Genomic DNA, 14,601 nt, shown 5'->3' on the forward strand with positions numbered 1-14,601 from the left:
GATAAATATATTAATATTCTAAACCACCTCATACTAAAATTGGAGTCAGATATGAGTTAAGTTTAATATAAATCAACATTGTGCACTGGAAAGACCGAACATGCAGTGAACCTTCATCCACCAGTGGAAACCATCATTGGACCAACTGGCTGGACCCTACACAGTGTACATTACATCAATTCTTTTGTCTTGATCAAAGAAAATAAACTTGTGACAACAGAATTTTTTTTTATTAATGAATTTATTAAAATGAACATAATGCTTGAATCCATACATATAATATGGCAGAATGTGCAATCAAGGTGCAATTAAGGGCTATGAAATAATCTTAATATCATTGATTTTTCCATCATCAGAAACAAAGCAGATACTTTCAGTACACACCTATGTGATCTAGGACACCACTTTTTATCAAACTAAATACTATGCTCCTAAATAAACATGATTACATCTGGTAAGCTGTATAAACAGTCAACAGCCAATCAATTGGTCACAACAGGGATTTAAATGTAAACATTAATTATATTTTTACCTTTCCATATTTCATTCCTTTCATCATCACTCTGTAATCAAGAATTGTAGGAAGGATTTGTGCCGCAGCTCCAACAATAGGCATGATGTATTCTTCCATAAATCCTTTCTTCTCTTTTTTCAGATCATTGATCTCCTCAGACAGGAGATCAGCCCTCTCCTTAAAGCCTTTATTCAGCATCTCCTCCTGCTCCTTTAGTTTGCTGTCGATGGCTTTCTCCGTCTCCTGCTGCATTTGCTCTCGCTCCTTCTCAAACTTCTCCTGCATCTGCTTGATTTGGTCATCCTGCCGCACTTTTTCTGCCGCCATCATTCGTTCGCTCTCTATTCGTTTCTCCTGTTCCTCCTCACACTTCTGTTGCATCAAAGCATTCCTCTCCTTCTCCTCTGCAAGTTCAATCAAGATTGAGGAAGAAAAAAACATCAAGATTTAAATGTGGTTAAAATGTTGTGTGTGTTTTTTTAATTACAAGTGCTCCAGGGCCAAACGTTTCATTGCAAAGATTTACCTTGAATCTTTTTATCGTTTTCAGTGAGTTTTGTATCTGTGTAGAGGATGCTGTTTGCTTCAGCTCCTCGTTCGTTCAGAAACTCATGCAGCACGGCCTCGGCCTGCACATAAACACACACACAGACACACCTTAAAGGCACAGCATGTAATTTTCGCCACTAGAGGGTGCATATTCACTACAACCAAATGCATATTTTGATGATGGTGATGTGGAATCATGGGAGTTCTTGTTTTTTTTACATCCTACAGGATTCCTGCTGAAATCATGTTTACTTAATAGGTCACTTCACTACGTCACACTCGCGATCTGATTCGTAGCTGAATGACTTGTCAGAGTGCTCTCTTCAGCCAATGGCCATCGCCGATTCAACATGCTGAAGTTTTGTCCCACTTCAGCCCGCAAAAACCCACAGGTAAACATATAAAGTAGTTTTATTTTCACTGCTTGTTCTCCCGCTACTCTGCTATTTCTTTCACTTTTTGCTTCTCTTTTGAATTTAAATGGAAAAGAAATGGAAAATAAACAAATATATTTAATTTTATTCGACTTTAATTAAATGGAATGAAGAACATACATGAAAAAGGAGCTTTACTGAACATTGAAATATATAAAATTTCCTGACTTTAAATAACTGGAATAGGCCTTTTAAAAATGTAGTACATTCCAGAAATTCCTTGACCTCTGGTATTCCCTGAACTACTGAATATAGGAAGTTTTTTAACACATGAAAAACAGACTTTCTGGTTTGACTTACAAATCAATTTTATGAATTTGCAGTGTACATTAAGTCATTTCTGATGTCCTGATGAAAGAAAATAAATTTGATTATTAATTTAAATCATGGGATGTTGTTTTTTTTTACTACATTCCACAGGATTCATGCAGAAATCATGTTTACTTGATAGGTCACTTCACTACGTCACATTCATGCTCTGAATTGTTACTGAGTAACTTGTCAGAGCGCTCTCTTCAGCCAATGGCTGACGCCGATTCAACATCCTGAATCAAGGCAACAAGCTCTGATGTTAATCTGACAAGAGGCAATGTGTGGAACACAACAAACCATCTAGCCGCACTGTCAAAGCTGTTGGCTCAGTGTGTCCTGGCTTTAAGGCTGAGAGCTTTTGAAGCTTAAAGTGTAATTTCAATCAATTTACGATGTCGTCCTGTTGGCTTTATCGAACATGGACCTACAGCATGCACTGGGGTGGTTTGATGCCAAGTGTAACCTGACTGGGATGAGAATCAGCACCTCCAAGTCCGAGGTCATGATGCTCCACAGAAAAAAGGTGGAGGAAAGTCCTTACCTTAATTGGAGGAGTTAAAGTATCTTGGGGTTTTGTTCACGAGTGAGGGAAGTATGGATCGTGAGATTGACAGGCGGATCGGTGCAGCGCAAGCAGTAATGTGGTCGTTGTACCAGTCCGTTGAGGTAAAGAAAGAGCTGAGCCAAAAGGCAAAGCTCTCGATTTATCGGTCAATCTATGCTCCTACTCTCACCTATGGTCATGAGCCTTGGGTCATGACCTAAAGAAGAAGATCTTGGATACAAGCCGCCAAAATAAGTTTCCTTTGCAGGGTGGCAGAGTGCACCCTTATAGATAGGGTGAGGAGCTCTGTCACCTGGGAGGAACTCGAGTAGAGCCGCTGCTCCTCCACATCGAGAGAAGTCAGCTGAGGTGCCTCTGGCATCTGTTTCAGATGCCTCCTGAACTGCTACCTAAGGAGTGGTTTCAGGCATGTCCCACCGAGAGAAGGCCTCGGGGATGACCCAGGACACGCTGGAGGGACTATGTCTCATGGCTCGCCTGGGAACGCCTCGGGATCCCCCCGGAGGAGCTGGTGGAAGTGTCTGGAGAGGGGAGTTCTGGGGTTCTCTCGTGAGACTGCTGCCCCGTGACCCGGCCCCAGCAAAAATCAGTTGAAAATGAATGAATGAATGTTCAAAGTGCTTATTTCTCTAGATTTTAACATTCTTCAAAACATTTGGGATAAAGTACTTAAGTCAGCAAAATATATAACGCTGTTCTAATTTGTTTTGCTGTTTATTTTATTATCGTGCCTTCAAATAATTGTTCACTTACGAAGTGTATTTTTTTCATACAATGGAAGTCAATGGTAACTTAATTTTTCATCATCTTTCAAAATATCTTCTTTTGTGTAGAAACAGAAGATGAGATCTAATAAGTTTTAGAACTAGTGGAGGCTGAGTGAGTGATAACTGTGTTTACTTTTCTTCTGAAAGTGAACTACTCCTTTAAAGCAGAGCTATTATGCAAAAATCACTTTTATTATCGGTTTAAACACAGTTGTAAGGCAACAGTCTGTCAATATAACCAGCTTCTAATGGTAAAAATTTCTGAAAACAGTCTGCAGAAATACTGATTGTACATGTCATCAGAAGGGAAAATCCCGCTCATTAATGACGATCTCTCTATCATTAGCATAGGACAGTAGTTTTGTTTTTGAAGCTGCCACTATGCTGACACGTTTCCATTTATAGCTCCACTCCATTTTGAGAAGAGGACAATCTCATGTGAATCTAAAGCGACAGACACCATAACAGCACAATTTGGATCAAAGGCTAAAAGGGGTAGTTTATGAAACATTTTCAGTGTGATATTTTGAGCTGAAACTTCACATACACACTCTAGTGATAGGTCTCCTTTAACAATTTTATAAAAATACATGGAGAAAGTGTCCTCACCAGTACACCTTTGTTGGGTTCTCTGCGGTACTTTTCAACGATGACGTCTCTGTCTTTGCAGTAGAGTTCATATCCACCAGGCTGACTGTACACTCCATCCTGCAACTTTTTATTCATTTCAGAGAACAAATCCTTCAGCAGATCTTCACACTTTTTCTTTGATGCCAAGCCATTGTCTTCAAGCAGGCATCCATAGTACACATCGATTTTTTCCTAGAAATACATGCATACACATATGCATAAATCGCATATACATGTGTGTGTGTATTAAGATATATAATTACTTTTTTTTTTTACATTGGAATATTATAACACGTTGCCGCTGGAAGTAAAAACCCGTAAAAATGTGCTGGATAAGTTGGCGGTTCATTCTGATGTGGCGACCCCGGGTTAATAAGGGACTAAGCCGACAAGAAAATGAATGAATGAATATTAAACACTTCAACTAAATATGAATTTTTGACATACTGCAATACTGTAACACATGATATAAAAAATTAATTAATAAACCTACATTACAGTGAACATTTGCTAAATTTTAAAGTCTCATTTTAGACTAATCCAAATAGCAGTAGAAAATAATTTTTGTATTATCGTATTTCATGAGTTAAATAAAATGTTATATAAGCTTCTTTGTTTACATTTTTGAAAAATAACACTTATAAGGACCTGTACAGATTCTCCCTGTCATGGGTGTAAATCTGGTACGGTGATTGTTTTTTTTTTTTTTGTAATTTTCTAGCAATGCAAGTTTAACTGGCAGCCTTTAGAATATTTTGATGACCCTTTGATGAGCCACACGAAACATTCAATAGCAGGTTGTCTAGATAAATATCAAAGTGATTATCTTTTCAGCCATACAAAGAGAAATTAGCAATTCCGAATCTCAGATTTCTAAAATAATCCATCATTAAAACCCCCCATAAAAATCTGGATAAAATACAAATACACAATAGCATTAGATAATACTGAGAAGGTCTATGGCCAATAAGTTCAATACTGCAGTTGGAGTGGCTCACCATGAACAGGGTAAAGAGTGTCTCGACTCTGCAGTCAAATCTGAAAATACTAGATAAACTAAATAAACTTTGCTGAGGAGCTTATGTTGAATAAATTGTTACAAAGTTTACTTTAGTGATAAAAGAAAAATTCTTATGTGTGAAAGAAATTATAGAAAATATTCTTGATGTTAATACACCAATGTCTCCTTTAATTATTTTTATTTCATTTATATCCCAAGAAGATCAAGTTTAAAAAGACGGAGCATATATTTATGAATATATGTATTCTACAAGCGAAATGGCTTGTTTCTTTAATCTGGAAAAGTATATGTGCACCAACAATAGGATGTTGGCTGAAAGAGATGGTAACAAACATGACAATGGAAAAAAATAACTTGTATGATTAAAAAAATAGATGCATCATTTTTGATAGAGTTTGGGAACATTTTGTGTTGTTTTTAAAAGGTGGTGGATTTGGAAATGTTTTATTAGAAGGTTAGTGATAGGCCTTTTGTTTTGTTTTGTTTGTTCATTTGTTTGTTTGTTGGTTTGTGTTGGATCTGACACATTGAAATGTGTATGTACATGTTAAAATATAATAAAAAGGAATTAAGAAAAAAAAATCTTTTTTGGGTCAGATGTGAAAAACTGTGATCATTAATGTCAAACTGGAGAAAGACTGAACTGAAACTGTGCTAAAGTGAAAAGTTCAACAGCAGGAATAAAAAGCTAACTGTGAGGTTTTCTTTCAAATCCTCTGTCGTGTTTATGATTGTGCACAGAATTGTAGGTATCTAAAACTCACTTTCAGTTGATTAATGTATTCTTGTTTTTCGTCTTTAAAGGAGCGTTTCATGAACTCAGCGTTGGCCAGACTGCTAAACCTCTGGTGTTCAGAGGAGATTTCATCCACATTTACTGGAAATGTCTTCTTCACCTGCAAACAAAAGCATGCTTTGTCTCAATACCTTTGACCACTCGGACACTTAAAAAGACAGTTCACCCAAAACTGACAATTCTGTCATCATTTTCTCATATTTTACTTGTCACAAACTTTAATGAGTTTTTTTCTGTTGCACAAAAGATAAAAAAAGGAAACATGTAAACAAATTCCAAAGTATTTGTTTTTCGTAAAATAGAAGTAAATGACTACAGGTTTGCAACATTTCTCACAATATCTTCTTTTTGTTCAACAGAATAAAAAACTCATTAATTTTTGTAACTACTTGAGGGTGAGTAAATCGTCATTTTTGGGTACATTTTTGGGTAACTGTCCCCGCAAAACTTTCGGATTTAGAGCTTAAATATTGACCGATTTGTTTCATCCGAAATAGATATGATAATGACAGATAATCCTCATTGTTATTGTTACTTTTGCAACACTAAAGGCATATAAAATCCCGTCGGTACATTACTATGAGTGGGATTTGTGATGTCTCACCTCTTCCATCCCTCTCTCATACACTTTGAAAGCTTCTTCAACAGCACACTTGTTCTCTAGATTTGCCAGAGCAACCACGGCGTTATCCAGACAGGGCACTTTACCACTGCTGATCGTGTCCACGTAAATCTTAGCCAGATGTCCAAGCACTGGAAATACACAAACACTTTTATTTACCAACTCCATATTTTGAGCTGTTTGATTACAAAGGCTGATCTGATATGGGTCTGATCAATGAACAGGGTTCACACTCTGAACCAAATGTCAAATTCCATGAGGTAAAGCTGTATAATGAAGAGAAAAGAGTTGATCAGTCCCTCTAAAATTTTGCAATTGGGTATATGCACAGCCAGCGTTTTCAGCCAACAATGAGCTCCAGGTGAAATGTTTATATGACTATTTTCAATTACATAGGGGTTCCTTTTACAGCATTGATGCTACAATGTAATTAAAATACAATCAGTTAAATAGACTTAAGCATTCGTTTAGTAGTTCAAACGTAAAACTAAATGAAAAGCTGTGTAAAGGCAAGCGCCGTAAGGATCAGCAGGCTAGCGCAGAAACTCCATTAAAAATATTGGGGTAAAACAAATTTCCAAAAACATGGGTTACTGCAGTGCTTCTTGTCCAGTCTGAGACCAACTTTATATCATATATAAATCAGGCAGTGAAGCTCACTGATTTTTAAAGAAATCAGATTTTAAAAGTTGTGATTTTGTCTTGGCATTTGGGCTGGGAGACTGAAAATGTGAAGTCTGTGTGTATATACTGTATGGGTAAATATAAAGTAAAACCAAACTAATTAAGAAGAGCTTGCAGTTTTTGTATTTGCTACAGATTTTAGCCATCCAGTACTCAGTTCTCTTTTTTAAAATTAAGTAACACTATATTTGTAAACAGAAAGTGCTTATCTGGTGTTCTGAAACCTTGAGTTGTCATAGACATGACACGGCACTTCTGCTTAGGTACGTGACCCTCTTTATCATGTGATTTAACTGCAATTTAGCCAAAGCAAAACAACTTAACAACTAAATGTCACAAATATTGCTGCACATTTTGAGAAAAAGCACTGCAAAATCAGTCATTTTAAAATTCCTGGAGGGACTGGTTGAGCATTGAGCAGATAAATAGTAAATATTTTACCAGATACAGCCTGGTGACAGTATTTGATTGCCCATAGAAAAAAAATGGCAGTGAAAAGAGCCAACAAATAAAATAACAATGGGCAACACTTTTGAAATAGCATGATAAAGAAAAAACATGGAGCAGAAATTTTTTTTTTGATAAATAGAAATTAAAATAAAAAGTCCCTGATATCCCCAACTCAAAATAAATATGTTAAAATTTCCTGACTTTCAATGTTAGACCTAAATTACATGACATTGCATGACCCGTGTGAACCCTGAATAAAATTCCTAAGCGACTAAAATTGATAAAATACTTACATTTACCAGTGACTTTATGCCCCCCTTTCAGTGTTTTCACAACACTGTTGCGAAAGATGTGCTCACAGAAACGACCTGTGACCTCCAGAAAATCTGGTACAAGGTCTTTTTCTTGCAGACTTTCTAATTGCTTCATCTTCTCAGGTGAGGCTGGAGATGGGAACACAAAACACTTCCGGGATGGGAAGTAGTTTCGAATGCACTGACGGGGCAGATTGTATTCCAATGCCTTCTTATTATTACCTAAATTACATGGGTTTTTTGGGAGGGGAGAGAAAAAAACACTACCATCAGAAGATCATCAACTTTCACCATTTACGATCAATATCTATCTTAAATACCTTTCCTCAGCTGCAGGGCAAAATCTAGGTACTGGTCTTCATTAACATTCTTTCCATCAATCACCAAATCCAAAGTAAAATCTCTCACGACCCAGGTGAATGATGGGAAGAAAAGCACAAACTTTGAGTCCTCTTCATCCTCCTCCTCGTCTGCTGCTTCTGCTGTTCTGATCTTGATCTGCTCTGTGAGCTCAGTGATGTAGCTGCAGCACATTAAGAAATAACAACTGCGTATAAAGTGTATAATGGTGTATGTCAGGGGTGTTCAAACTCGGTCCTGGAGAGTTTAGCTCCAACCCTAATCAAAAACACCTGAACCAGCTAATCAAGCTCTTACTAGATATACTAGAGCAGGGGTGTTCAAACTCGGTTCTGGAGGGCTGGTGTCCTGCAGATTTTAGCTCCAACTTGCTTCAACACACCTGCAAGGATGTTTCTAGAAAGCCTAGTCAGAGCTTGATTAGCTAGCCCAGGTGTGTCTGATTGGGGTTGGAACTAAACTTTGCAGGACACTGGCCCTCCAGGACCGAGTTTGCACATGCCTGTACTAGAGACTTCCGGGCAGGTGTGTTGAAGGCAGTTTGAAATAAACTCATCAGGACACCAGACCTCCGGGACTGAGTTTGGAGTATGTGGAGGAGAAATTGGCAGGCTAAAGGATACTGCAGTTTCTCCAGTGCGCTGTTGTCGATGGTGCCACGGCTGTTGTACACCAGAGTACTGCTGAGAAGAACAGCCAAACAGAAGATCCAGCCGTCGTTCTTAGAGTCTCCCTGAAACACACACACACACACAGAGAGATCAGCTTCAACTTCGGCTCACAAAAAACTATCAAATCTGGCCTTGTCCTCACCTTGTCAACATCACCCAGTCCCTCTGTGTCCAGCAGAACCAAAGTGTGTCCTTGTTTTTTCGGGTGAGGGACACACCACATCCAGATACCTTTGGTCTTTGACTCAATAGTGTTGCCGAGAGCAAAGCCTGAGACAATTACATTTCTGTAATTAGCATGATGTACCTCAGGGGTGTCCAAACTCAGCCCTGGAAAGCCGGTGTCCTGCTGAGTTTAGCTCCAACTTGCTTCAACACACCTGCCAGGATGTTTCTAGTATATCTAGTAAGAGCTTGATTAGCTGGTTCAGGTGTGTTTGATTAAGGTTGGAGATGAAATTTGCAGGACACCGGCACTCGAGGACCTAGTTTGGACACCCCTGATGTAGCTAAAGCAGTGTGTCAAACTCAATTCCGGGAGGGCCACAGCTCTCCAGAGTTTAGTTTCAGCCCTGCTTCAACACATCTACCTGTAGGAATCAAACAAGCCTAAAGTACTCAATTAGTTTGATCAGGTGTGTGTAATTAGGGTTGGAACTAAACTGGGAGTTAAGTGAGCTAAGTGTTAGTTCACCCAGAAAATTCTAATGATGTTATTAATTTCTCATCATTATGTTGTTCCAAAACCCCAAAACCCTGAGATCATCTTCGGAATACAAATGACAATATTTTGGATGAAATCTGAGAGCTCCCTCATCCTCCATAGACAGCAGGGTTCCTGAGTCATTCAAAGTCAAGAGAAATACCATCCTCAAAACAGACTATATGCCGTCAGTGGTCTAATCTGAACATTATTAAGCTACGAGAATACATTTGTGCGCACATAAAACAAAAAGAATGACTTTGTTCAACAGTTTCCTCTTCTCTGTGTCAGTATATTGAGCACATTCACAAGCATTGTGCAGTGATGTTTATCCTGTTAAATGTCCGCACATAAATACCTCTGTTTGAAACACATGTTAATGTATGGTCTGTTTTAAAGATATTTTTGGTACCTTTCTGGAATTTAAACGAGTTGGGACAATTGCTGACTAGGGAGGATGAGAGAGCTTTCACCTAAAATTAGGGATGGCCTGATCAATTTTTTTTTTTTTGCCTTCAAGTCTGAGTCATTTGATTTTGAGTATCTACCGATACCGAAACACGATCCAATATTTCATACATAAAAAAGAATAAAGAAGAGTGAAGAAACAGATCCAGGACGTTCCTTATTTTCTATTTATTTCACATTCAACAACTGTTTGTTGAGTTAAATGTAGCCTTTTTATTTCCACCTCTTGCAATCCCGTTTACATATCTCACAGTTAGCTTTGGCAAGGTTGTCGCAAAGTGAGTAATTAATCATATATTTTACATTTTTGGGTAAACTAATGCTTTATGCTTTGATGGTTCCCTTACCTGTCTGTTGTCCGGCTAGTCGGTTCATGAGGTAAGACTTCCCCGTACGGTAGAGTCCCACCACAGACACCACCACCACCGGCTCATTAATATTACTGAGAAAATCTATGGCATCTTTACAGATGCTGAGTGATCCGTTCACATTCTCCACCAAACAAATGGGCGAAGGCATCATTGTGGGTTTAGACATGTTGGTTCTTTCTAGCACTTCCTGTCTGTTTTCTAGCTCTTCCTTCCTGTCAAAAAAGTTCGTTTATTGTGAAAAAAAATCCAAACATTCCCACAATTAATGTTCCTTGTAATTTATTGTCTGAAAAATGTACAAACATAGATTAGGTACTACAGTATGGGCTAAAAAATTAACACACAACAGGATTAACAATTAAAAAAGCAACAAATTAGTATTATCATATTTTACTTTGATTATACACAAATGCTACTGTATGATTATGGTGGTTTATTTATTCACATTGTTTTTAATTTTACTTATTTATTTTATTCTAATTTATTTAATTAATATTATTTTTTCCACTCTTTCTGGATATTTATATTCAATTGTTTTGTTTATTAAATGTAAAAAGCTCAGTGAAACATATCTATGAAAAAGTTAAAAATGAATGCAATAAAAATACAAAAAATTGAGAAAGAAATCTGCAATTCTAAAGCCTGTCTGATTTATTAAATATGTTCCACAATAATGAAATTCTGAAATATTTATTATTTCCTTTTCATCCTTGTAAAGTGGCTTTGACCTAATCTACATTTTATAAAGCACTATAGAAATAACAGAGAGCAAGGTATTCTTACTGACCATTCAAACTATTACAAAATAAAAGAAATCTGAAGCAGTCTAATTTGCTAATTACATTACGAAAATACAAATAGCAACACATCCCAGATTCTTAACCCCTTAACTGTTGCCCCCATTTTTCGAACAGACATGAAAATGACGTATTTAACTCAAATGATTACCAATCTTAAACACTTTGGTGCACACATTAAAATATATAAATGAATAAAAACTAAAGTTATGTGCCTTTATGTTTATGAAAATAATAAATCAATAAATTAATACTTTAATATATTACATATTTTACAAAACATGTTTTATCCTAAATTTGACAAAATCAGAGCTAAATATCTGAACAAATTACATTCCAAATTTGATGTGGATATCTCAAAAAATGAACTTTCAGTAAAATTATGTTTGGTTACCAGACATAGGGCTCTATTTTAACAATCTAGGCATAAAGTATAAAGCACATAGCGCAAAAGCATTAAGGTCGTGTCCGAATCACTTTTGCAATTTTTGGATCCTATTATGGATTTGCTATTTAAACAATGTGGTGCAAAACGTGAAAATTAGGGTTGGAAAACGGCAACAAATCGCACCAAACGTCTTTTTAGCTGCATGGGTGTATGATAGATCCATGAGCACCATGATATAAAGGTTTCCACTTGTGACCCTACAAAAGCACTGTTGACCCCATGTTTGAAGAATATGAACCTTATTTTTTTAATGCTTTTTACAGTATTCGTTAAGTAGACATACAATTCCAAAGTAGTATGTCAAGTTTGGTGGTATTTGATTTGAACGTAGCCTTTAAAAACATCTAAAGTATTTTACCCGTCAATTGCTGTAGCAATGTAATACTTTACGACTCTGACGAGTAGCCTTGTTATGCACAGGCTAATAAATAACTTTTGCTCAGTAATATCTATTAAATTACCAGATAAAAACAAGACATTTTAAGCTTTCAAATGATACATTAGTCATGATTGGACTACAATATGGTTTACAAAATGAAAATAAATGCTTCCAGAGGTTGTAAGGTTACTGTAATGGTGTTTATATCTTTTACTCTGTATTTCTATATATATATATATATATATATATATATATATATATATATATATATATATATATATATATATATATATATATAAAATAAAAAACTGGCAAAACACAAGTAGTGCTCACTGCAGAGCCACTTGGGCAGAGCTGAGTTCCAGCAAGGGGGAGCTTGAGCTCTAGCCCCTCCTTCCTTGCACTTCTTCTACGAGTGATGTCACTGGGGGTTAGGGATGGGGTGGGTGTAGGCATCAAAACAGCTTATAGGACGAGGAGTTCAAGCTCAAGCTCCCTCTCACTGGAGCTGGCTTTGCAGCGAGCAGTGTCTCGTAAAACATGTAATCTTTCCACTGGTATATAGTTTGTCTTGATTACATTATGATTTGATTGCAAAATTTTGATGTAAACTTAAGTGTCCTAGTGGTGGAATGGTGATAGTTAAGGGGTTTAATATGGTTTATATCTTGTAGGCCATTAAAGCTATTTTTTAAATCTATATATAATAGTGTGATTTAGTCCTTTGTAGACTTTGTTCTTCATCTTGCTTATTCTTAGATAAATTTGATTAGAAAGACAAAGGTTATAGACTTAGTGTAACTTATTAACTTTTATCTTATTTCTGATTTTTAACAGCAGCTAGATTAAAAAAGAAGAATAACAGAACCAGAGCCAGCCAGATCAATTTAAAGCATAAATAAGTAATTAATAAATAATAGATGGATAAATAAATAAATAAAGCAGCAATAATGTATTAAACAATCAAACAATTTTGTTAACGATTAAGTAGACCTGTATTACTATCTTAATAGGTTCAAATAGCAGCACACAAAAATATGCACAAATAAATACTTATAAATTAACAAAAGCATTAGTTCAAACCTGCAGCAAAACTATAGTGAACTTCCTGAGCCCTTATGCGCCCCCTAGGCGGTGAAAAATAACTGTCTCGTATGAAATGTTATTCAGTTTTACATTTTTTTTGTTGTCTACATAAATTACATCAAGTTAGCCAGCAGTTAATGTCATTATTAGCATGCTCACTGCATTTGAACGATTGCCTCGAATGTAACTGACGTTTAGGTCAAACAAACGACAAAAATAAATCGAGCTTTAAACAAAGCTACATCAAGCTATGTTTAAAATGTGTCTAAATCTACAATAAAAGGGATTACCGAAGCTCTCTTACCCTCCACGGTCCTTCTTTCTCACTGCGGGATGAATGGAAATGCGGGTCCTATTTATGGAGGTCGATTGTTGCCAATATCTGCCCTAATAGCTTTAGCTTACTTTAAACAGTCGATTTTTGAGAAACCTCTTCTCAGTGAGGAACAGAGCCGGGGTGTAACACCGGCGATTCACTTTTGCTTTCACTTTCCGGTCAGCATCATTCGCCAATAAAGAACACGCCCTGTAGCCTATGTGCCTCCAACATTTATGCTGGAAGAACATTTGACAGGAGTTTCCAAGCCTTTCGCTCCTGTTGTTTTGAAAGTTCATAACCTCTCAGCAGCCATGGCTCACTATACTATTAAGATAATACATTGTTTGATTTGGCATTATTATTTATACGTGAACGCTTCTGAGTTTTATTGCATATTCATTTTGTTTAGGATCATTTTAAGCACGGTGATTCACAGAATGAAGTTTGGAAGTTGCCAATTCAGTAAATGCTATTTCTTATACGGGTCGATTCATTACAAAAAAAGTATTTTAATGATCCCAACATAAAACGTTAAATATACTTATCATGCTTTTAAACCAGTTTTTAACCTGAAGGCTGCTGTCTAAATTAGGGGTGCGAAAAAATGCACACGGACCTTTAATTTTCAGCCAGCCGGCACCTGGGCTTTCGGTGACTTTCTTTCTATTTAAAAAATCGTCAAAATTCAATTATCCTCACTGCCTGATAGATACACAAAGCACTGCATTAAATTCTATAGGCATTCCATTAGTATTCCAGTATTTTCAATGTAGTATCTGCGCTAGCCTGCTGGTACTGACGGCACTAGCGCTTAGTCTTTCATCTCGTTTTATGCTTGAACAACTAAATTAATATTTAAGTCTATTTAACTAAATGCATTTTAATGACATAACAAAATCGAAGCTCTATAAGAAAACTTATGAAATCGAAAATAGCCATATTACAGTTTCACAGGAAGTTTATCACTGGCTAAAAAAAACACTAGCTGTGTATATACCCTGTTCCTTGATGGCCACAGCTCTGCAGAGTTTAGTTTCAGCCCTGCTTCAACATGTAGGTAAACAAGCCTAAAGCACTCAGTTAGTTTAATCAGGTGAGTTTAATTAGGGTTGGTTCTAAACTATGCAGAGCTGCCCTGCAGAAACCGAGTTTGAATCTTGCGGCCTACTACTCACGTCTTTATCAATTTGTTTAATGACTAAATGTGACGTTTGACATTTATGAGGAAACTAAGTGTTTCCTAAAGAGGAAACTTTATGAGTCTGATGTTATATATTAGCTGTAAGATCAAGAATGGACTTTTTTTTACACTTGACACAGAGTTTTAGCTTCAAACTTTCG

General features: G+C 36.6%; 1 protein-coding gene across 4 annotated transcripts; it reads right to left on the bottom strand.

Annotated features, from left to right (window-relative positions):
- Positions 1-222: 222 nt before the first annotated feature.
- gbp1 (guanylate binding protein 1) lies at positions 223-13,428 on the bottom strand. 4 transcript variants are annotated; one of them, XM_073915611.1, is made up of 11 exons: positions 13,246-13,428; positions 10,208-10,439; positions 8,832-8,959; positions 8,642-8,751; positions 7,979-8,181; positions 7,638-7,880; positions 6,193-6,341; positions 5,557-5,688; positions 3,751-3,963; positions 1,041-1,143; positions 223-918 (listed from the first exon to the last, which is right to left on the bottom strand). In XM_073915611.1, the coding sequence occupies exons 2-11, from the start codon at positions 10,395-10,397 to the stop codon at positions 521-523; spliced, it is 1,869 nt and encodes a 622-aa protein (XP_073771712.1). In that variant the 5' UTR covers positions 10,398-10,439; positions 13,246-13,428; the 3' UTR covers positions 223-520.
- Between the last annotated feature and the right edge of the window lie 1,173 nt (positions 13,429-14,601).

Source organism: Danio rerio, chromosome 2 (assembly GCF_049306965.1).
Source record: "Danio rerio strain Tuebingen ecotype United States chromosome 2, GRCz12tu, whole genome shotgun sequence".
Lineage (NCBI taxonomy): Eukaryota > Metazoa > Chordata > Actinopteri > Cypriniformes > Danionidae > Danio > Danio rerio.

What these genes read in the sequence shown, in the direction of transcription:
- gbp1 (XM_073915611.1), bottom strand. Translation starts at nt 10,397, where the DNA reads ATGTCTAAACCCACAATGATGCCTTCGCCCATTTGTTTGGTGGAGAAT. An exon ending in GACTGGGTGATGTTGACAAG is followed by an intron (nt 8,752 to 8,831) that starts GTGAGGACAAGG and finishes TGTGTGTTTCAG; the next exon opens with GGAGACTCTAAGAACGACGG. An exon ending in ATGAGAGAGGGATGGAAGAG is followed by an intron (nt 5,689 to 6,192) that starts GTGAGACATCAC and finishes TTTTGTTTGCAG; the next exon opens with GTGAAGAAGACATTTCCAGT.